Source organism: Schistocerca cancellata, unplaced genomic scaffold (genome assembly GCF_023864275.1).
Source record: "Schistocerca cancellata isolate TAMUIC-IGC-003103 unplaced genomic scaffold, iqSchCanc2.1 HiC_scaffold_1098, whole genome shotgun sequence".
Taxonomy (NCBI): Eukaryota; Metazoa; Arthropoda; class Insecta; order Orthoptera; family Acrididae; genus Schistocerca; species Schistocerca cancellata.
In genome coordinates, this window is record NW_026047097.1 from 24435 (window position 1) to 46590 (window position 22156).

The 22156-nt window shown below is 51.9% G+C and overlaps 1 protein-coding gene, 11 non-coding genes and 1 pseudogene across 12 annotated transcripts; all 13 read right to left on the minus strand.

Moving 5' to 3' along the window:
- Positions 1–622: 622 nt before the first annotated feature.
- Positions 623–741, minus strand: LOC126154599 (5S ribosomal RNA). Its single transcript, XR_007532160.1, has one exon. It is a non-coding gene; the product is annotated as a 5S ribosomal RNA (ribosomal RNA).
- A 5610-nt stretch (positions 742–6351) lies between these two features.
- LOC126154589 (nematocyst expressed protein 3-like) lies at positions 6352–7095 on the minus strand. Its single transcript, XM_049916159.1, has one exon. The coding sequence runs from the start codon at positions 7093–7095 to the stop codon at positions 6352–6354; it is 744 nt and encodes a 247-aa protein (XP_049772116.1).
- Positions 7096–7805: 710 nt separating this feature from the next.
- On the minus strand, positions 7806–7923 carry LOC126154614 (5S ribosomal RNA; annotated as a pseudogene).
- Positions 7924–9121: 1198 nt separating this feature from the next.
- On the minus strand, positions 9122–9240 carry LOC126154600 (5S ribosomal RNA). The gene has a single exon (XR_007532161.1). It is a non-coding gene; the product is annotated as a 5S ribosomal RNA (ribosomal RNA).
- A 1198-nt stretch (positions 9241–10438) lies between these two features.
- LOC126154603 (5S ribosomal RNA) lies at positions 10439–10557 on the minus strand. Its single transcript, XR_007532163.1, has one exon. It is a non-coding gene; the product is annotated as a 5S ribosomal RNA (ribosomal RNA).
- Positions 10558–11756: 1199 nt separating this feature from the next.
- Positions 11757–11875, minus strand: LOC126154604 (5S ribosomal RNA). Its single transcript, XR_007532164.1, has one exon. It is a non-coding gene; the product is annotated as a 5S ribosomal RNA (ribosomal RNA).
- A 1188-nt stretch (positions 11876–13063) lies between these two features.
- LOC126154605 (5S ribosomal RNA) lies at positions 13064–13182 on the minus strand. Its single transcript, XR_007532165.1, has one exon. It is a non-coding gene; the product is annotated as a 5S ribosomal RNA (ribosomal RNA).
- Positions 13183–14380: 1198 nt separating this feature from the next.
- Positions 14381–14499, minus strand: LOC126154606 (5S ribosomal RNA). Its single transcript, XR_007532166.1, has one exon. It is a non-coding gene; the product is annotated as a 5S ribosomal RNA (ribosomal RNA).
- Positions 14500–15687: 1188 nt separating this feature from the next.
- LOC126154607 (5S ribosomal RNA) lies at positions 15688–15806 on the minus strand. The gene has a single exon (XR_007532167.1). It is a non-coding gene; the product is annotated as a 5S ribosomal RNA (ribosomal RNA).
- A 1188-nt stretch (positions 15807–16994) lies between these two features.
- On the minus strand, positions 16995–17113 carry LOC126154608 (5S ribosomal RNA). Its single transcript, XR_007532168.1, has one exon. It is a non-coding gene; the product is annotated as a 5S ribosomal RNA (ribosomal RNA).
- A 1188-nt stretch (positions 17114–18301) lies between these two features.
- LOC126154609 (5S ribosomal RNA) lies at positions 18302–18420 on the minus strand. The gene has a single exon (XR_007532169.1). It is a non-coding gene; the product is annotated as a 5S ribosomal RNA (ribosomal RNA).
- Positions 18421–19618: 1198 nt separating this feature from the next.
- Positions 19619–19737, minus strand: LOC126154610 (5S ribosomal RNA). The gene has a single exon (XR_007532170.1). It is a non-coding gene; the product is annotated as a 5S ribosomal RNA (ribosomal RNA).
- Positions 19738–20935: 1198 nt separating this feature from the next.
- Positions 20936–21054, minus strand: LOC126154611 (5S ribosomal RNA). The gene has a single exon (XR_007532171.1). It is a non-coding gene; the product is annotated as a 5S ribosomal RNA (ribosomal RNA).
- Positions 21055–22156: the final 1102 nt, after the last annotated feature.

Consider the following 22156-nt stretch of genomic DNA (forward strand, 5'->3'; position numbering starts at 1 on the left):
ACGCCGCAGCAGAACGATAGGCAGGCGCTACCGCATTTCGGAGCATACCGCCCGATTCGTACTGTTTTGTCGTTTTCAAAGGCTTCCTGGCAAACTTGGTTGCCACATTCTCCTTCAAACTGAGTTAATTACTGCAGTTTCGTACCTTACGGCCGTTTAAAATGCCTAAGGAAGTCTCTTTGTCACGACAGAAAGGTGGTATGGAAAGAGGGCTGGCAGGAGTAGCGACTAAAAAGCGAAAAATGAAGACAGCCAGAGCTCCCAGGCGCTCACCCATCTGAGTACTAACGTTGTTGCTTCACTTCTGTGATCGGACGAGAACGGAAGATTTTTTTTTTTTTTTTTAATTTACTTTGTGGAATTTAGCACTGCTACAAAACAGTAGGCCCTGACGTATTTCAAAACTCATCTGTCGATTCGTAGTGTGTTGTTATTTCTGAGGCGTTCTAGCACTCTTCTTCCGCGCATTCTTGCTGAAACTGAGTTCATTACTGTAATTTCGTATCTTACGTTTGATACAGTAGTTTAAAATGCTTATGGAAGCATCTTTGTCAACACCTGAAAGTTAGTATGAAAAGAGGGCTGGCAGGTGCAGCGACGTAAAAATGAAAAAATGAGATAGAGCCAACAGCACCCGGTGTTCCCAGGCGGTCACCCATCCAAGTACTAACCGGGCCCGATGTTGCTTAACTTCGGTGATCGGACGAGAACCGGTGTATTCAACATGGTATGGCCGTTGGCGTCCTTATACTGTAGCCGCACCACACAAGAAGCGTTCGCCTCTTCTCGCAACACACGCAATCGCCGCTTTCCGTGGCACATTTGACGCAAAGCACGTCCTTCCACCTCGAAGGTGGCGCGGAGTGCGCGCTCGCCTCGGCGTCTCAGAGGCGACTGCCGAACGTGGGTGAGACGCACAACACAGCTGCTCGGTGCACCGCCTGTCATTCGTTTGGTGCGTGTGGCCTCCGACACTCACTGGCGTCGCATCTTGTTCCTGTTATCCGGCGCGGGGCTTGTGCGCGGCCGGCCGGGCGGCGGGGGGACTGCGCGGGGTGTTGCAGTGTCCTGCTGGAGCGACGGAGGCTTTCAAACCTGGCTGACACACGCCGCGCTTCCAGACATTTGCGTAATTTGCGCGGTGCATTGGCGCCATGTCCCCCCCTTCCGTCTCGACTTGTCCCGACTTTGCTCGACTGCCGCTCGCTGCCGCTCGGGTCGCGGTCCATATGACAGCACAAGCGCGAGAAACGTCTGCGGGAGGCGGCGAGACGACAAAAGAATAAATTTATGATTACAAATCGAATTTGGAGCTGCACGCCGCAGCAGAACGATAGGCAGGCGCTACCGCATTTCGGAGCATACCGCCCGATTCGTACTGTTTTGTCGTTTTCAAAGGCTTCCTGGCAAACTTGGTTGCCACATTCTCCTTCAAACTGAGTTAATTACTGCAGTTTCGTACCTTACGGCCGTTTAAAATGCCTAAGGAAGTCTCTTTGTCACGACAGAAAGGTGGTATGGAAAGAGGGCTGGCAGGAGTAGCGACTAAAAAGCGAAAAATGAAGACAGCCAGAGCTCCCAGGCGCTCACCCATCTGAGTACTAACGTTGTTGCTTCACTTCTGTGATCGGACGAGAACGGAAGATTTTTTTTTTTTTTTTTTAATTTACTTTGTGGAATTTAGCACTGCTACAAAACAGTAGGCCCTGACGTATTTCAAAACTCATCTGTCGATTCGTAGTGTGTTGTTATTTCTGAGGCGTTCTAGCACTCTTCTTCCGCGCATTCTTGCTGAAACTGAGTTCATTACTGTAATTTCGTATCTTACGTTTGATACAGTAGTTTAAAATGCTTATGGAAGCATCTTTGTCAACACCTGAAAGTTAGTATGAAAAGAGGGCTGGCAGGTGCAGCGACGTAAAAATGAAAAAATGAGATAGAGCCAACAGCACCTTTTTTTTTTTTTTTTTGTAACGTATATAAACTTTTATTTACAATTTTAACAATTACAGATGTTTACATGAAATGTGTACTTGATTATTGAACGGTTATATTCATTTTCTCGTTTTCTGTTCTGATTGTTCTTTGAGTAGTCTTTTGGTTGGGTTACAACACTTTTTCACTGAGTGTCCTTCAGATAAAATTTTCCCTGTCAGTTGTTTTTGTCTTTTTGGTTGCAAGCATTCGTTACTTTGCTTTGTAATTTGTATTTAGTTTTTTTTTTTCATTTTCTTAAGTTTAGTATACGAAAGAAGGAAAGATTTTATTCATTTATTGTATTTAAGTGGGCCTGTTTTGGTGAGTTTGCTGAAGCGAACTATGGAATATACGCATGAGCATCTATGTGGGTAAATTTGTGAATGCAGGAGATTGTTAATGTACTGCCTAAGGGTGGACGCAACAGTTTACATGAAATTTGGTGCAAAGAAAGTCTAATGTTAATATTTTGTTAGTGGCAAATAGGCATGCTACGTTTAAGCACATGATGGGCCGAAATTTATATACATATGTCTGTGTGTGTATATATATACATACATACATACATACATCGCATAAATAAGACACGACAAAACAAGAAATCAAAACACATAAAAAGATAAGGGAAAGGAAAAAAAACGTACCTTGAGTGGAGAGAGCGAGTGGCAGAGAGAAAGAGAGATAGAGAGAAAGAGAGACAGAGTTAGTGAACGGATACATTAATTGACATGATATACACTGTTTGATATTTTGTTGTTTTCTTGGAACACTTTTTGTATGTTTTACACTAAATTTATGGGTGATTATTTCCTTTTGCCTGCTGTATTTCACTATTGGACACTTTTGACTATGAATGGCACACGTAGCTCGCACTTTGGCACTGCTAGACGTACCCACTTTCACTTTGCGCGCGTTTTCGCAACACTTTCGCACTGCACCACACTTGACGTCGGGGCTTTGGAGGGATCGGTGGGCGACGTCCTCAGCGACTGGGGTGTGGGTGTAGTGGGAGGGCGTCGGTCACGTCGTGTTGAAGGCGTCTCGGAAGGCGGCGTCCAGCGGGACCTGCAGGAAGTTCTGGAAGGTCTCGCGGTACTTGGAGCGTTGTTTGGCCCTCCTGTGTTCCTCCCACAGGTCCGTGAGGAACTGCGCCTTGTCGATCTGCCGTTTGGAGACGATGGCGTGTGCTGTCATGGCGATGATCCACATTGTGGCCAGGCGTTTTGCGTTGGGGAAGGGCTTCGCGTCCGGAATCGTGACAGCTGAGACATGTATCGCCCTCTCGTCGGTTCTGTTGATGTGGGCGATCATTCTTCTCGCTGTCGCCCATATTTCCCCGCTCTCTCTGCAGCCAAAGCGATGCTCGATGGTGTCGGTCTGGTTGCAGAGTTCGCAGTTTGGGGATTCCCGCATCTTTATGCGTGCCAGTTTTTCATTTGTCGGCACTGTTTGGTGGACGATTTTATACCACGTGTCCCTGGCGTGCTCAGGGAGTGTCCGTTCCGAGACGTTCTTCCAGACCTGTGCCCAGTCGTGATCTGGAAGTCTCGTCTCTATTTTGGATTTTCTTGCCTTCCCCCTCAGAGCGCTGTAGATCTTGCTCGCCGTTCTTAGTTGTGGGTTGGCAACGACCGCGGTGATGTAACTTTTGTCGATTGCCATCTGTTTTATGTGCCGCAACTTGAACGGTATGTGGGTGGTGTCCACTGGAGCATCTTCAGATTCAGGTTTAAATTCGTTGATCAGGCTGGACGTTATACTGTTGTTGTTCTGGTTCGCCATTTTCATCGCACGGTGTAGAAGCAGTGCCGCGCATTTCGTCTTAACGTCAGTCAGACCGAGTCCGCCTTCGTCCCTTGACAGGAAACACGTCGCCTGGGAGACCTTAAAGATTTCCCGCCTCCACAGCAGGTAGTACGCCGCGCCTCCTATCGCTCGCGCAATTTCTGTCGGAGCACATAGTATTTGGGCCATGTACCACGCTTTCGACAGGATCGTTTCGTTTACCAACAGCACTCTTTGGCTCAGCGTCAGGTTCCGGTTCGCGTGCGTCCTCACGAGCCCTCTCGTCGTGTTCAAGACGCTGCGCCAGTTATGTGCTGCCATTTTCAGAGGGCACTGCTGTAGTTCCACTCCGAGTGCCCTATGGTTGTTTGTCACTCGGTACCACTGTCTCGCTGGTCGTAGTCTGCCGTTGCCTATTGGTATTAGCACTGTCTTCCTCGGATTCGTTTTGGCTCCTGAAGCTCTTTCAAAGGAATCCATGATTGGCTGGATTACTTGTAGTTCGTCCTCGTTCTGAATGAAGATGCCCATGTCGTCGGCATAGGCCATACATGCGATTTTTGTTGCACCCATTGTGTAGCCTCCTACTTCAGCTGTTAGTTTTCGAAGTAGGGGATCGAGAGCTATTGTGAAAAGAGCCATCGATAGTGGACATCCTTGCCTGACGGATCTTCCCAGTCTTATTGACTTTGAAGTCCATCCGTTTACTGTTATTTTTGAGGTGGCATTTGTGATGACGTTCCTGATCGTTCTACCGAATTTTGGTCCGAATCCGAGGCGTGCGATGGTTTTCAGCAGGTACCGGTGACTGATCCTGTCGAAAGCCTTGTGGAAGTCGACAGAGATTACGGCTGCGGGTCTCCTCGTTGTTGCTGCGTGGGCTATGATGTCCCTGTATGTGCAGACGGCGTCGAAGATGTTCCTGCCAAGTACTGCACATGTTTGCCATGGGCTAATGGCTTTCTTTAGAGCGACTTTGATGTTTGCAGCCAGGCACTTTGCTGCTATTTTGTAGTCTGAATTTAGAAGGGTTATTGGCCGAAAGTCTTCTATTTTCTTGGCTGCCTTCGTTTTGGGGAGCAGAATCACCGTCCCTTGCAGGAATTTTGAAGGCAATTCTGTCCCGTTGAGAAACTCGTTTACTATTTCGGTGAGTATTCCGCCGACTGTGCCCCAGAGCGCAGTGTAGAATTCTGATGGGATTCCGTCTGCGCCTGGTGCTCTTCCGTTTCTGCTGTCTTTGATGGCGGCTTTCACATCATCGTCTGTGGCGTTTTCGTTCAGTAGTGCCCGGTCTGCGTTGGTAAGGATCCGACGCGTCTCTTGGAGGATCCTCGCCATTTCTCCGTCGTCATTTTCCTCTCGTCGGAACAGGTCGTTGAAATGGTCTTCGACGTGGCTCATGATATCTTTCTTCGTCGTTAACCTGTTCCCGTCTTTGTCGACGAGTTGCCTTATTTGTTTGCTACTAGCCCTCTGTCTCTCCCTGTGCAGGTGGTGCAGCGTGGCAGGTTCATCTTCGATTTCGCCGTTTGTCTGGCTACGGGCGATGACTCCTCTCATTTTGTCTCTTTTCAGGCTCAGTATACGTGCTTTGAGTCTTCTTATCCGCGGCAGAAACAGTTCGTCGTCCGCTGGGGCGTCCATTGCGTCGCGTAGGCATCTAGTGTAGAAGTCTGCCGTGTTTCTTTTCCAGAAGGCTTTCTCAGCGCTGTGCCTTATGAGTTCCCGTCTCACTTGCGGTTTGGCGTGTTCTACCCACCACTCAGTAGTGGAATTGTACTCGCCTCGCCGCTGTCTGCATGCCTGGATCGTGTCGGCAATATCCTGCTTTAGCTTCCCGTCCGTGAGGTGGCTTGTGTTTAGCTTCCACGTTCCTCTTCCTGCTGGAAGCTTGCTTCTCGGTAGACGGAGTTTGCACTGATAGGCACAGTGATCTGAGAAGATCACAGGACAGACTTCTACTTCTGTCACAGAGGTGGCCATCTCTCTGTTTATGTATACTCTGTCGATTCTGCTTCTGCCGCGGTTATACAGGTACGTGAACTCTGTGTGTCTTTGGTGTAGTAGACGCCAGGTGTCTGTTAATTTTAGACGCCTAACTAAGTCTTGCAGTTCGGTGCACAAATTGGGTACCGGGATCTGGTCTTCGGGCGAAATTACGCAGTTGAAGTCACCTGCCAGCACGACGTTGTTGCTGTGAACTAATAGCTCGCAGATGTCCTCGTTGTAAAATTTGCTCCTGGCACGCTTATTTTCAGTTCCCGACGGAGCGTAAATGTTTACAAAATCAGTGTCTTCCACCTTCACCGCTATTCCGCGTCCGTCGGGCATCATTTTCACGTCGCCAAATTCGAGGCCGTGCCTGATTAGTGTGGCAGTTCCGCATCGAGTTTCTGCGTCGATGTTGCAGATGACTTCGTATCCCGGTACCTGTTCTATAGCAGTCGTGACCACCTCCTGTAGCATAGCCACGTCTGCGGCTTTGTGCTGCAGTAAGTCAATTAGTGCATCTAATTTTAGCGCGGCGGTCATTCGGTTCACGTTACACGTAATTACACTATATACTGAGCCCGAGCCCTGTTGCATTTAATCGGTTTGTGGAGGCGGGTCTGTGGAGTGCTGTGGCCGTTCCGGCCGTAGGACTACGTCCTCTGCTTTAGGGGTTGTAGCCTTTTTGGGTGCGGATGCCGTATCTGACTCCTCTGCTTCCGATGCGTCCATCTTGTCGTCTTTTTCACGGCTGCGACTTCGCCGCTTGCTCCGGCGCTTTTTGGGTTTGCCGGCGGCCGGGACGTCCACGTTGTTTTCTTTTGGCTCGTCTTCTGATTCCTTCAGAATGCGGGCCAGTTTTGTGACTTGCTTTTTGATTGCAAGCTCACGCATCTCGCTGTACGGCGTGGCGGCGTCGGCGCTGGGCCCGGCCTGGGCGGCAGGGCTGTCGGCAGGCGCGGCTGTCGGCTGGGCGGGGGCGCTGACCTCCGCGATCCTCGGCCGCCGGGCGGCGGGGGAGGGGGTGGGGGCCAGGGCTGCGTCGGTCTCCATTGTACTTTCGCCCTCCGAGTCGGAGCTCAGCTGGCGTTTCTCACCCGCGCTACCTGCGACGGCCGGGGCCGGGGCAGGGACGGGCGCAGGGGGTGGGGTAGCCGCTGGGCTCTCCGTGGCGGCGGCCGGCGGGGCTGCCGCTTCCGCTGGGGCCGTCTCGTGAACACGTGGAACGTCGCGCGTTACCGCTCCAGCGTAGCTGGCAGTGGCGGTTTCTTGACGTGCCTCCGCGGCTTCTGTGCGCGACAATTGCGCCGGGCGTCTGCTCCTCGGACACGTTGCCCTCATGTGCTCCGTGGAGCTGCAGATGGAGCACGTCTGGGGCTGGCCGTTGTATTGCACGACCCCCCTATGCCCACCGATCGTTACAAACGAAGGCACGTGCTTTTTCAGCACCATCGTCACTGCTCTGACGCCTGAGTCCACCTTGTACCGGTGGCCAGCGCCCCAGAACTCGCGGTTCACGGAGATTACTTCGCCATACAGACGCAAGTAACGTCCCACTTCGTCGTCAGGCACCTCAAACGGAAGATTGTACACTTTCAAATGACGCACACCATATCCGGCGAAGGAGATCTTCACGTCACTCACTGCGCCGTCTCTGTGCTTAAATTTTCGTATTCCACCGTGTGTGGACACGAGGGTTTCACACCGTATTAGTGTTGTCAACTTGATAAACAAACTGTACAACGTAAAATCGAGCATCAGCCCCTCCAGTTCCTCCTCCTCTATACGCAGTTCGTCAAACATCCATTCTTCGATTTCGTAGGCCGTCGGCCTCACGTACTCTCGATCGAATTGCAATTGCAACGTCGTGTTCGAGCGGTTATACGTCGTCATCGTCACTTACCGAATCGTTGTATCGTGCGTTGGAAACGAACAGCTACGGCTGGCGCGGCGCGGGAGCCGGCTGGCGGCGGGCGCGGGCGCGGCGCGGTAGGATGTCGGGCGGCGACGGCTCGGCGGCCGGTAATCCTCGGCTACCTGGGACGCACAATAGCGAGCGGCACACGTGTTGCCAGGCGGGCAGCCAGCCAAGTACTAACCGGGCCCGATGTTGCTTAACTTCGGTGATCGGACGAGAACCGGTGTATTCAACATGGTATGGCCGTTGGCGTCCTTATACTGTAGCCGCACCACACAAGAAGCGTTCGCCTCTTCTCGCAACACACGCAATCGCCGCTTTCCGTGGCACATTTGACGCAAAGCACGTCCTTCCACCTCGAAGGTGGCGCGGAGTGCGCGCTCGCCTCGGCGTCTCAGAGGCGACTGCCGAACGTGGGTGAGACGCACAACACAGCTGCTCGGTGCACCGCCTGTCATTCGTTTGGTGCGTGTGGCCTCCGACACTCACTGGCGTCGCATCTTGTTCCTGTTATCCGGCGCGGGGCTTGTGCGCGGCCGGCCGGGCGGCGGGGGGACTGCGCGGGGTGTTGCAGTGTCCTGCTGGAGCGACGGAGGCTTTCAAACCTGGCTGACACACGCCGCGCTTCCAGACATTTGCGTAATTTGCGCGGTGCATTGGCGCCATGTCCCCCCCTTCCGTCTCGACTTGTCCCGACTTTGCTCGACTGCCGCTCGCTGCCGCTCGGGTCGCGGTCCATATGACAGCACAAGCGCGAGAAACGTCTGCGGGAGGCGGCGAGACGACAAAAGAATAAATTTATGATTACAAATCGAATTTGGAGCTGCACGCCGCAGCAGAACGATAGGCAGGCGCTACCGCATTTCGGAGCATACCGCCCGATTCGTACTGTTTTGTCGTTTTCAAAGGCTTCCTGGCAAACTTGGTTGCCACATTCTCCTTCAAACTGAGTTAATTACTGCAGTTTCGTACCTTACGGCCGTTTAAAATGCCTAAGGAAGTCTCTTTGTCACGACAGAAAGGTGGTATGGAAAGAGGGCTGGCAGGAGTAGCGACTAAAAAGCGAAAAATGAAGACAGCCAGAGCTCCCAGGCGCTCACCCATCTGAGTACTAACGTTGTTGCTTCACTTCTGTGATCGGACGAGAACGGAAGATTTTTTTTTTTTTTTTTAATTTACTTTGTGGAATTTAGCACTGCTACAAAACAGTAGGCCCTGACGTATTTCAAAACTCATCTGTCGATTCGTAGTGTGTTGTTATTTCTGAGGCGTTCTAGCACTCTTCTTCCGCGCATTCTTGCTGAAACTGAGTTCATTACTGTAATTTCGTATCTTACGTTTGATACAGTAGTTTAAAATGCTTATGGAAGCATCTTTGTCAACACCTGAAAGTTAGTATGAAAAGAGGGCTGGCAGGTGCAGCGACGTAAAAATGAAAAAATGAGATAGAGCCAACAGCACCCGGTGTTCCCAGGCGGTCACCCATCCAAGTACTAACCGGGCCCGATGTTGCTTAACTTCGGTGATCGGACGAGAACCGGTGTATTCAACATGGTATGGCCGTTGGCGTCCTTATACTGTAGCCGCACCACACAAGAAGCGTTCGCCTCTTCTCGCAACACACGCAATCGCCGCTTTCCGTGGCACATTTGACGCAAAGCACGTCCTTCCACCTCGAAGGTGGCGCGGAGTGCGCGCTCGCCTCGGCGTCTCAGAGGCGACTGCCGAACGTGGGTGAGACGCACAACACAGCTGCTCGGTGCACCGCCTGTCATTCGTTTGGTGCGTGTGGCCTCCGACACTCACTGGCGTCGCATCTTGTTCCTGTTATCCGGCGCGGGGCTTGTGCGCGGCCGGCCGGGCGGCGGGGGGACTGCGCGGGGTGTTGCAGTGTCCTGCTGGAGCGACGGAGGCTTTCAAACCTGGCTGACACACGCCGCGCTTCCAGACATTTGCGTAATTTGCGCGGTGCATTGGCGCCATGTCCCCCCCTTCCGTCTCGACTTGTCCCGACTTTGCTCGACTGCCGCTCGCTGCCGCTCGGGTCGCGGTCCATATGACAGCACAAGCGCGAGAAACGTCTGCGGGAGGCGGCGAGACGACAAAAGAATAAATTTATGATTACAAATCGAATTTGGAGCTGCACGCCGCAGCAGAACGATAGGCAGGCGCTACCGCATTTCGGAGCATACCGCCCGATTCGTACTGTTTTGTCGTTTTCAAAGGCTTCCTGGCAAACTTGGTTGCCACATTCTCCTTCAAACTGAGTTAATTACTGCAGTTTCGTACCTTACGGCCGTTTAAAATGCCTAAGGAAGTCTCTTTGTCACGACAGAAAGGTGGTATGGAAAGAGGGCTGGCAGGAGTAGCGACTAAAAAGCGAAAAATGAAGACAGCCAGAGCTCCCAGGCGCTCACCCATCTGAGTACTAACGTTGTTGCTTCACTTCTGTGATCGGACGAGAACGGAAGATTTTTTTTTTTTTTTTTAATTTACTTTGTGGAATTTAGCACTGCTACAAAACAGTAGGCCCTGACGTATTTCAAAACTCATCTGTCGATTCGTAGTGTGTTGTTATTTCTGAGGCGTTCTAGCACTCTTCTTCCGCGCATTCTTGCTGAAACTGAGTTCATTACTGTAATTTCGTATCTTACGTTTGATACAGTAGTTTAAAATGCTTATGGAAGCATCTTTGTCAACACCTGAAAGTTAGTATGAAAAGAGGGCTGGCAGGTGCAGCGACGTAAAAATGAAAAAATGAGATAGAGCCAACAGCACCCGGTGTTCCCAGGCGGTCACCCATCCAAGTACTAACCGGGCCCGATGTTGCTTAACTTCGGTGATCGGACGAGAACCGGTGTATTCAACATGGTATGGCCGTTGGCGTCCTTATACTGTAGCCGCACCACACAAGAAGCGTTCGCCTCTTCTCGCAACACACGCAATCGCCGCTTTCCGTGGCACATTTGACGCAAAGCACGTCCTTCCACCTCGAAGGTGGCGCGGAGTGCGCGCTCGCCTCGGCGTCTCAGAGGCGACTGCCGAACGTGGGTGAGACGCACAACACAGCTGCTCGGTGCACCGCCTGTCATTCGTTTGGTGCGTGTGGCCTCCGACACTCACTGGCGTCGCATCTTGTTCCTGTTATCCGGCGCGGGGCTTGTGCGCGGCCGGCCGGGCGGCGGGGGGACTGCGCGGGGTGTTGCAGTGTCCTGCTGGAGCGACGGAGGCTTTCAAACCTGGCTGACACACGCCGCGCTTCCAGACATTTGCGTAATTTGCGCGGTGCATTGGCGCCATGTCCCCCCCTTCCGTCTCGACTTGTCCCGACTTTGCTCGACTGCCGCTCGCTGCCGCTCGGGTCGCGGTCCATATGACAGCACAAGCGCGAGAAACGTCTGCGGGAGGCGGCGAGACGACAAAAGAATAAATTTATGATTACAAATCGAATTTGGAGCTGCACGCCGCAGCAGAACGATAGGCAGGCGCTACCGCATTTCGGAGCATACCGCCCGATTCGTACTGTTTTGTCGTTTTCAAAGGCTTCCTGGCAAACTTGGTTGCCACATTCTCCTTCAAACTGAGTTAATTACTGCAGTTTCGTACCTTACGGCCGTTTAAAATGCCTAAGGAAGTCTCTTTGTCACGACAGAAAGGTGGTATGGAAAGAGGGCTGGCAGGAGTAGCGACTAAAAAGCGAAAAATGAAGACAGCCAGAGCTCCCAGGCGCTCACCCATCTGAGTACTAACGTTGTTGCTTCACTTCTGTGATCGGACGAGAACGGAAGATTTTTTTTTTTTTTTTTTAATTTACTTTGTGGAATTTAGCACTGCTACAAAACAGTAGGCCCTGACGTATTTCAAAACTCATCTGTCGATTCGTAGTGTGTTGTTATTTCTGAGGCGTTCTAGCACTCTTCTTCCGCGCATTCTTGCTGAAACTGAGTTCATTACTGTAATTTCGTATCTTACGTTTGATACAGTAGTTTAAAATGCTTATGGAAGCATCTTTGTCAACACCTGAAAGTTAGTATGAAAAGAGGGCTGGCAGGTGCAGCGACGTAAAAATGAAAAAATGAGATAGAGCCAACAGCACCCGGTGTTCCCAGGCGGTCACCCATCCAAGTACTAACCGGGCCCGATGTTGCTTAACTTCGGTGATCGGACGAGAACCGGTGTATTCAACATGGTATGGCCGTTGGCGTCCTTATACTGTAGCCGCACCACACAAGAAGCGTTCGCCTCTTCTCGCAACACACGCAATCGCCGCTTTCCGTGGCACATTTGACGCAAAGCACGTCCTTCCACCTCGAAGGTGGCGCGGAGTGCGCGCTCGCCTCGGCGTCTCAGAGGCGACTGCCGAACGTGGGTGAGACGCACAACACAGCTGCTCGGTGCACCGCCTGTCATTCGTTTGGTGCGTGTGGCCTCCGACACTCACTGGCGTCGCATCTTGTTCCTGTTATCCGGCGCGGGGCTTGTGCGCGGCCGGCCGGGCGGCGGGGGGACTGCGCGGGGTGTTGCAGTGTCCTGCTGGAGCGACGGAGGCTTTCAAACCTGGCTGACACACGCCGCGCTTCCAGACATTTGCGTAATTTGCGCGGTGCATTGGCGCCATGTCCCCCCCTTCCGTCTCGACTTGTCCCGACTTTGCTCGACTGCCGCTCGGGTCGCGGTCCATATGACAGCACAAGCGCGAGAAACGTCTGCGGGAGGCGGCGAGACGACAAAAGAATAAATTTATGATTACAAATCGAATTTGGAGCTGCACGCCGCAGCAGAACGATAGGCAGGCGCTACCGCATTTCGGAGCATACCGCCCGATTCGTACTGTTTTGTCGTTTTCAAAGGCTTCCTGGCAAACTTGGTTGCCACATTCTCCTTCAAACTGAGTTAATTACTGCAGTTTCGTACCTTACGGCCGTTTAAAATGCCTAAGGAAGTCTCTTTGTCACGACAGAAAGGTGGTATGGAAAGAGGGCTGGCAGGAGTAGCGACTAAAAAGCGAAAAATGAAGACAGCCAGAGCTCCCAGGCGCTCACCCATCTGAGTACTAACGTTGTTGCTTCACTTCTGTGATCGGACGAGAACGGAAGATTTTTTTTTTTTTTTTTAATTTACTTTGTGGAATTTAGCACTGCTACAAAACAGTAGGCCCTGACGTATTTCAAAACTCATCTGTCGATTCGTAGTGTGTTGTTATTTCTGAGGCGTTCTAGCACTCTTCTTCCGCGCATTCTTGCTGAAACTGAGTTCATTACTGTAATTTCGTATCTTACGTTTGATACAGTAGTTTAAAATGCTTATGGAAGCATCTTTGTCAACACCTGAAAGTTAGTATGAAAAGAGGGCTGGCAGGTGCAGCGACGTAAAAATGAAAAAATGAGATAGAGCCAACAGCACCCGGTGTTCCCAGGCGGTCACCCATCCAAGTACTAACCGGGCCCGATGTTGCTTAACTTCGGTGATCGGACGAGAACCGGTGTATTCAACATGGTATGGCCGTTGGCGTCCTTATACTGTAGCCGCACCACACAAGAAGCGTTCGCCTCTTCTCGCAACACACGCAATCGCCGCTTTCCGTGGCACATTTGACGCAAAGCACGTCCTTCCACCTCGAAGGTGGCGCGGAGTGCGCGCTCGCCTCGGCGTCTCAGAGGCGACTGCCGAACGTGGGTGAGACGCACAACACAGCTGCTCGGTGCACCGCCTGTCATTCGTTTGGTGCGTGTGGCCTCCGACACTCACTGGCGTCGCATCTTGTTCCTGTTATCCGGCGCGGGGCTTGTGCGCGGCCGGCCGGGCGGCGGGGGGACTGCGCGGGGTGTTGCAGTGTCCTGCTGGAGCGACGGAGGCTTTCAAACCTGGCTGACACACGCCGCGCTTCCAGACATTTGCGTAATTTGCGCGGTGCATTGGCGCCATGTCCCCCCCTTCCGTCTCGACTTGTCCCGACTTTGCTCGACTGCCGCTCGCTGCCGCTCGGGTCGCGGTCCATATGACAGCACAAGCGCGAGAAACGTCTGCGGGAGGCGGCGAGACGACAAAAGAATAAATTTATGATTACAAATCGAATTTGGAGCTGCACGCCGCAGCAGAACGATAGGCAGGCGCTACCGCATTTCGGAGCATACCGCCCGATTCGTACTGTTTTGTCGTTTTCAAAGGCTTCCTGGCAAACTTGGTTGCCACATTCTCCTTCAAACTGAGTTAATTACTGCAGTTTCGTACCTTACGGCCGTTTAAAATGCCTAAGGAAGTCTCTTTGTCACGACAGAAAGGTGGTATGGAAAGAGGGCTGGCAGGAGTAGCGACTAAAAAGCGAAAAATGAAGACAGCCAGAGCTCCCAGGCGCTCACCCATCTGAGTACTAACGTTGTTGCTTCACTTCTGTGATCGGACGAGAACGGAAGATTTTTTTTTTTTTTTTTAATTTACTTTGTGGAATTTAGCACTGCTACAAAACAGTAGGCCCTGACGTATTTCAAAACTCATCTGTCGATTCGTAGTGTGTTGTTATTTCTGAGGCGTTCTAGCACTCTTCTTCCGCGCATTCTTGCTGAAACTGAGTTCATTACTGTAATTTCGTATCTTACGTTTGATACAGTAGTTTAAAATGCTTATGGAAGCATCTTTGTCAACACCTGAAAGTTAGTATGAAAAGAGGGCTGGCAGGTGCAGCGACGTAAAAATGAAAAAATGAGATAGAGCCAACAGCACCCGGTGTTCCCAGGCGGTCACCCATCCAAGTACTAACCGGGCCCGATGTTGCTTAACTTCGGTGATCGGACGAGAACCGGTGTATTCAACATGGTATGGCCGTTGGCGTCCTTATACTGTAGCCGCACCACACAAGAAGCGTTCGCCTCTTCTCGCAACACACGCAATCGCCGCTTTCCGTGGCACATTTGACGCAAAGCACGTCCTTCCACCTCGAAGGTGGCGCGGAGTGCGCGCTCGCCTCGGCGTCTCAGAGGCGACTGCCGAACGTGGGTGAGACGCACAACACAGCTGCTCGGTGCACCGCCTGTCATTCGTTTGGTGCGTGTGGCCTCCGACACTCACTGGCGTCGCATCTTGTTCCTGTTATCCGGCGCGGGGCTTGTGCGCGGCCGGCCGGGCGGCGGGGGGACTGCGCGGGGTGTTGCAGTGTCCTGCTGGAGCGACGGAGGCTTTCAAACCTGGCTGACACACGCCGCGCTTCCAGACATTTGCGTAATTTGCGCGGTGCATTGGCGCCATGTCCCCCCCTTCCGTCTCGACTTGTCCCGACTTTGCTCGACTGCCGCTCGGGTCGCGGTCCATATGACAGCACAAGCGCGAGAAACGTCTGCGGGAGGCGGCGAGACGACAAAAGAATAAATTTATGATTACAAATCGAATTTGGAGCTGCACGCCGCAGCAGAACGATAGGCAGGCGCTACCGCATTTCGGAGCATACCGCCCGATTCGTACTGTTTTGTCGTTTTCAAAGGCTTCCTGGCAAACTTGGTTGCCACATTCTCCTTCAAACTGAGTTAATTACTGCAGTTTCGTACCTTACGGCCGTTTAAAATGCCTAAGGAAGTCTCTTTGTCACGACAGAAAGGTGGTATGGAAAGAGGGCTGGCAGGAGTAGCGACTAAAAAGCGAAAAATGAAGACAGCCAGAGCTCCCAGGCGCTCACCCATCTGAGTACTAACGTTGTTGCTTCACTTCTGTGATCGGACGAGAACGGAAGATTTTTTTTTTTTTTTTTAATTTACTTTGTGGAATTTAGCACTGCTACAAAACAGTAGGCCCTGACGTATTTCAAAACTCATCTGTCGATTCGTAGTGTGTTGTTATTTCTGAGGCGTTCTAGCACTCTTCTTCCGCGCATTCTTGCTGAAACTGAGTTCATTACTGTAATTTCGTATCTTACGTTTGATACAGTAGTTTAAAATGCTTATGGAAGCATCTTTGTCAACACCTGAAAGTTAGTATGAAAAGAGGGCTGGCAGGTGCAGCGACGTAAAAATGAAAAAATGAGATAGAGCCAACAGCACCCGGTGTTCCCAGGCGGTCACCCATCCAAGTACTAACCGGGCCCGATGTTGCTTAACTTCGGTGATCGGACGAGAACCGGTGTATTCAACATGGTATGGCCGTTGGCGTCCTTATACTGTAGCCGCACCACACAAGAAGCGTTCGCCTCTTCTCGCAACACACGCAATCGCCGCTTTCCGTGGCACATTTGACGCAAAGCACGTCCTTCCACCTCGAAGGTGGCGCGGAGTGCGCGCTCGCCTCGGCGTCTCAGAGGCGACTGCCGAACGTGGGTGAGACGCACAACACAGCTGCTCGGTGCACCGCCTGTCATTCGTTTGGTGCGTGTGGCCTCCGACACTCACTGGCGTCGCATCTTGTTCCTGTTATCCGGCGCGGGGCTTGTGCGCGGCCGGCCGGGCGGCGGGGGGACTGCGCGGGGTGTTGCAGTGTCCTGCTGGAGCGACGGAGGCTTTCAAACCTGGCTGACACACGCCGCGCTTCCAGACATTTGCGTAATTTGCGCGGTGCATTGGCGCCATGTCCCCCCCTTCCGTCTCGACTTGTCCCGACTTTGCTCGACTGCCGCTCGGGTCGCGGTCCATATGACAGCACAAGCGCGAGAAACGTCTGCGGGAGGCGGCGAGACGACAAAAGAATAAATTTATGATTACAAATCGAATTTGGAGCTGCACGCCGCAGCAGAACGATAGGCAGGCGCTACCGCATTTCGGAGCATACCGCCCGATTCGTACTGTTTTGTCGTTTTCAAAGGCTTCCTGGCAAACTTGGTTGCCACATTCTCCTTCAAACTGAGTTAATTACTGCAGTTTCGTACCTTACGGCCGTTTAAAATGCCTAAGGAAGTCTCTTTGTCACGACAGAAAGGTGGTATGGAAAGAGGGCTGGCAGGAGTAGCGACTAAAAAGCGAAAAATGAAGACAGCCAGAGCTCCCAGGCGCTCACCCATCTGAGTACTAACGTTGTTGCTTCACTTCTGTGATCGGACGAGAACGGAAGATTTTTTTTTTTTTTTTTAATTTACTTTGTGGAATTTAGCACTGCTACAAAACAGTAGGCCCTGACGTATTTCAAAACTCATCTGTCGATTCGTAGTGTGTTGTTATTTCTGAGGCGTTCTAGCACTCTTCTTCCGCGCATTCTTGCTGAAACTGAGTTCATTACTGTAATTTCGTATCTTACGTTTGATACAGTAGTTTAAAATGCTTATGGAAGCATCTTTGTCAACACCTGAAAGTTAGTATGAAAAGAGGGCTGGCAGGTGCAGCGACGTAAAAATGAAAAAATGAGATAGAGCCAACAGCACCCGGTGTTCCCAGGCGGTCACCCATCCAAGTACTAACCGGGCCCGATGTTGCTTAACTTCGGTGATCGGACGAGAACCGGTGTATTCAACATGGTATGGCCGTTGGCGTCCTTATACTGTAGCCGCACCACACAAGAAGCGTTCGCCTCTTCTCGCAACACACGCAATCGCCGCTTTCCGTGGCACATTTGACGCAAAGCACGTCCTTCCACCTCGAAGGTGGCGCGGAGTGCGCGCTCGCCTCGGCGTCTCAGAGGCGACTGCCGAACGTGGGTGAGACGCACAACACAGCTGCTCGGTGCACCGCCTGTCATTCGTTTGGTGCGTGTGGCCTCCGACACTCACTGGCGTCGCATCTTGTTCCTGTTATCCGGCGCGGGGCTTGTGCGCGGCCGGCCGGGCGGCGGGGGGACTGCGCGGGGTGTTGCAGTGTCCTGCTGGAGCGACGGAGGCTTTCAAACCTGGCTGACACACGCCGCGCTTCCAGACATTTGCGTAATTTGCGCGGTGCATTGGCGCCATGTCCCCCCCTTCCGTCTCGACTTGTCCCGACTTTGCTCGACTGCCGCTCGGGTCGCGGTCCATATGACAGCACAAGCGCGAGAAACGTCTGCGGGAGGCGGCGAGACGACAAAAGAATAAATTTATGATTACAAATCGAATTTGGAGCTGCACGCCGCAGCAGAACGATAGGCAGGCGCTACCGCATTTCGGAGCATACCGCCCGATTCGTACTGTTTTGTCGTTTTCAAAGGCTTCCTGGCAAACTTGGTTGCCACATTCTCCTTCAAACTGAGTTAATTACTGCAGTTTCGTACCTTACGGCCGTTTAAAATGCCTAAGGAAGTCTCTTTGTCACGACAGAAAGGTGGTATGGAAAGAGGGCTGGCAGGAGTAGCGACTAAAAAGCGAAAAATGAAGACAGCCAGAGCTCCCAGGCGCTCACCCATCTGAGTACTAACGTTGTTGCTTCACTTCTGTGATCGGACGAGAACGGAAGATTTTTTTTTTTTTTTTTAATTTACTTTGTGGAATTTAGCACTGCTACAAAACAGTAGGCCCTGACGTATTTCAAAACTCATCTGTCGATTCGTAGTGTGTTGTTATTTCTGAGGCGTTCTAGCACTCTTCTTCCGCGCATTCTTGCTGAAACTGAGTTCATTACTGTAATTTCGTATCTTACGTTTGATACAGTAGTTTAAAATGCTTATGGAAGCATCTTTGTCAACACCTGAAAGTTAGTATGAAAAGAGGGCTGGCAGGTGCAGCGACGTAAAAATGAAAAAATGAGATAGAGCCAACAGCACCCGGTGTTCCCAGGCGGTCACCCATCCAAGTACTAACCGGGCCCGATGTTGCTTAACTTCGGTGATCGGACGAGAACCGGTGTATTCAACATGGTATGGCCGTTGGCGTCCTTATACTGTAGCCGCACCACACAAGAAGCGTTCGCCTCTTCTCGCAACACACGCAATCGCCGCTTTCCGTGGCACATTTGACGCAAAGCACGTCCTTCCACCTCGAAGGTGGCGCGGAGTGCGCGCTCGCCTCGGCGTCTCAGAGGCGACTGCCGAACGTGGGTGAGACGCACAACACAGCTGCTCGGTGCACCGCCTGTCATTCGTTTGGTGCGTGTGGCCTCCGACACTCACTGGCGTCGCATCTTGTTCCTGTTATCCGGCGCGGGGCTTGTGCGCGGCCGGCCGGGCGGCGGGGGGACTGCGCGGGGTGTTGCAGTGTCCTGCTGGAGCGACGGAGGCTTTCAAACCTGGCTGACACACGCCGCGCTTCCAGACATTTGCGTAATTTGCGCGGTGCATTGGCGCCATGTCCCCCCCTTCCGTCTCGACTTGTCCCGACTTTGCTCGACTGCCGCTCGCTGCCGCTCGGGTCGCGGTCCATATGACAGCACAAGCGCGAGAAACGTCTGCGGGAGGCGGCGAGACGACAAAAGAATAAATTTATGATTACAAATCGAATTTGGAGCTGCACGCCGCAGCAGAACGATAGGCAGGCGCTACCGCATTTCGGAGCATACCGCCCGATTCGTACTGTTTTGTCGTTTTCAAAGGCTTCCTGGCAAACTTGGTTGCCACATTCTCCTTCAAACTGAGTTAATTACTGCAGTTTCGTACCTTACGGCCGTTTAAAATGCCTAAGGAAGTCTCTTTGTCACGACAGAAAGGTGGTATGGAAAGAGGGCTGGCAGGAGTAGCGACTAAAAAGCGAAAAATGAAGACAGCCAGAGCTCCCAGGCGCTCACCCATCTGAGTACTAACGTTGTTGCTTCACTTCTGTGATCGGACGAGAACGGAAGATTTTTTTTTTTTTTTTTAATTTACTTTGTGGAATTTAGCACTGCTACAAAACAGTAGGCCCTGACGTATTTCAAAACTCATCTGTCGATTCGTAGTGTGTTGTTATTTCTGAGGCGTTCTAGCACTCTTCTTCCGCGCATTCTTGCTGAAACTGAGTTCATTACTGTAATTTCGTATCTTACGTTTGATACAGTAGTTTAAAATGCTTATGGAAGCATCTTTGTCAACACCTGAAAGTTAGTATGAAAAGAGGGCTGGCAGGTGCAGCGACGTAAAAATGAAAAAATGAGATAGAGCCAACAGCACCCGGTGTTCCCAGGCGGTCACCCATCCAAGTACTAACCGGGCCCGATGTTGCTTAACTTCGGTGATCGGACGAGAACCGGTGTATTCAACATGGTATGGCCGTTGGCGTCCTTATACTGTAGCCGCACCACACAAGAAGCGTTCGCCTCTTCTCGCAACACACGCAATCGCCGCTTTCCGTGGCACATTTGACGCAAAGCACGTCCTTCCACCTCGAAGGTGGCGCGGAGTGCGCGCTCGCCTCGGCGTCTCAGAGGCGACTGCCGAACGTGGGTGAGACGCACAACACAGCTGCTCGGTGCACCGCCTGTCATTCGTTTGGTGCGTGTGGCCTCCGACACTCACTGGCGTCGCATCTTGTTCCTGTTATCCGGCGCGGGGCTTGTGCGCGGCCGGCCGGGCGGCGGGGGGACTGCGCGGGGTGTTGCAGTGTCCTGCTGGAGCGACGGAGGCTTTCAAACCTGGCTGACACACGCCGCGCTTCCAGACATTTGCGTAATTTGCGCGGTGCATTGGCGCCATGTCCCCCCCTTCCGTCTCGACTTGTCCCGACTTTGCTCGACTGCCGCTCGCTGCCGCTCGGGTCGCGGTCCATATGACAGCACAAGCGCGAGAAACGTCTGCGGGAGGCGGCGAGACGACAAAAGAATAAATTTATGATTACAAATCGAATTTGGAGCTGCACGCCGCAGCAGAACGATAGGCAGGCGCTACCGCATTTCGGAGCATACCGCCCGATTCGTACTGTTTTGTCGTTTTCAAAGGCTTCCTGGCAAACTTGGTTGCCACATTCTCCTTCAAACTGAGTTAATTACTGCAGTTTCGTACCTTACGGCCGTTTAAAATGCCTAAGGAAGTCTCTTTGTCACGACAGAAAGGTGGTATGGAAAGAGGGCTGGCAGGAGTAGCGACTAAAAAGCGAAAAATGAAGACAGCCAGAGCTCCCAGGCGCTCACCCATCTGAGTACTAACGTTGTTGCTTCACTTCTGTGATCGGACGAGAACGGAAGATTTTTTTTTTTTTTTTTAATTTACTTTGTGGAATTTAGCACTGCTACAAAACAGTAGGCCCTGACGTATTTCAAAACTCATCTGTCGATTCGTAGTGTGTTGTTATTTCTGAGGCGTTCTAGCACTCTTCTTCCGCGCATTCTTGCTGAAACTGAGTTCATTACTGTAATTTCGTATCTTACGTTTGATACAGTAGTTTAAAATGCTTATGGAAGCATCTTTGTCAACACCTGAAAGTTAGTATGAAAAGAGGGCTGGCAGGTGCAGCGACGTAAAAATGAAAAAATGAGATAGAGCCAACAGCACCCGGTGTTCCCAGGCGGTCACCCATCCAAGTACTAACCGGGCCCGATGTTGCTTAACTTCGGTGATCGGACGAGAACCGGTGTATTCAACATGGTATGGCCGTTGGCGTCCTTATACTGTAGCCGCACCACACAAGAAGCGTTCGCCTCTTCTCGCAACACACGCAATCGCCGCTTTCCGTGGCACATTTGACGCAAAGCACGTCCTTCCACCTCGAAGGTGGCGCGGAGTGCGCGCTCGCCTCGGCGTCTCAGAGGCGACTGCCGAACGTGGGTGAGACGCACAACACAGCTGCTCGGTGCACCGCCTGTCATTCGTTTGGTGCGTGTGGCCTCCGACACTCACTGGCGTCGCATCTTGTTCCTGTTATCCGGCGCGGGGCTTGTGCGCGGCCGGCCGGGCGGCGGGGGGACTGCGCGGGGTGTTGCAGTGTCCTGCTGGAGCGACGGAGGCTTTCAAACCTGGCTGACACACGCCGCGCTTCCAGACATTTGCGTAATTTGCGCGGTGCATTGGCGCCATGTCCCCCCCTTCCGTCTCGACTTGTCCCGACTTTGCTCGACTGCCGCTCGGGTCGCGGTCCATATGACAGCACAAGCGCGAGAAACGTCTGCGGGAGGCGGCGAGACGACAAAAGAATAAATTTATGATTACAAATCGAATTTGGAGCTGCACGCCGCAGCAGAACGATAGGCAGGCGCTACCGCATTTCGGAGCATACCGCCCGATTCGTACTGTTTTGTCGTTTTCAAAGGCTTCCTGGCAAACTTGGTTGCCACATTCTCCTTCAAACTGAGTTAATTACTGCAGTTTCGTACCTTACGGCCGTTTAAAATGCCTAAGGAAGTCTCTTTGTCACGACAGAAAGGTGGTATGGAAAGAGGGCTGGCAGGAGTAGCGACTAAAAAGCGAAAAATGAAGACAGCCAGAGCTCCCAGGCGCTCACCCATCTGAGTACTAACGTTGTTGCTTCACTTCTGTGATCGGACGAGAACGGAAGATTTTTTTTTTTTTTTTTAATTTACTTTGTGGAATTTAGCACTGCTACAAAACAGTAGGCCCTGACGTATTTCAAAACTCATCTGTCGATTCGTAGTGTGTTGTTATTTCTGAGGCGTTCTAGCACTCTTCTTCCGCGCATTCTTGCTGAAACTGAGTTCATTACTGTAATTTCGTATCTTACGTTTGATACAGTAGTTTAAAATGCTT

Excerpts from the sequence above, each read along its gene's own strand:
- LOC126154589 (XM_049916159.1), bottom strand. The coding sequence starts at position 7,095 with ATGAGGGCAACGTGTCCGAGGAGCAGACGCCCGGCGCAATTGTCGCGC.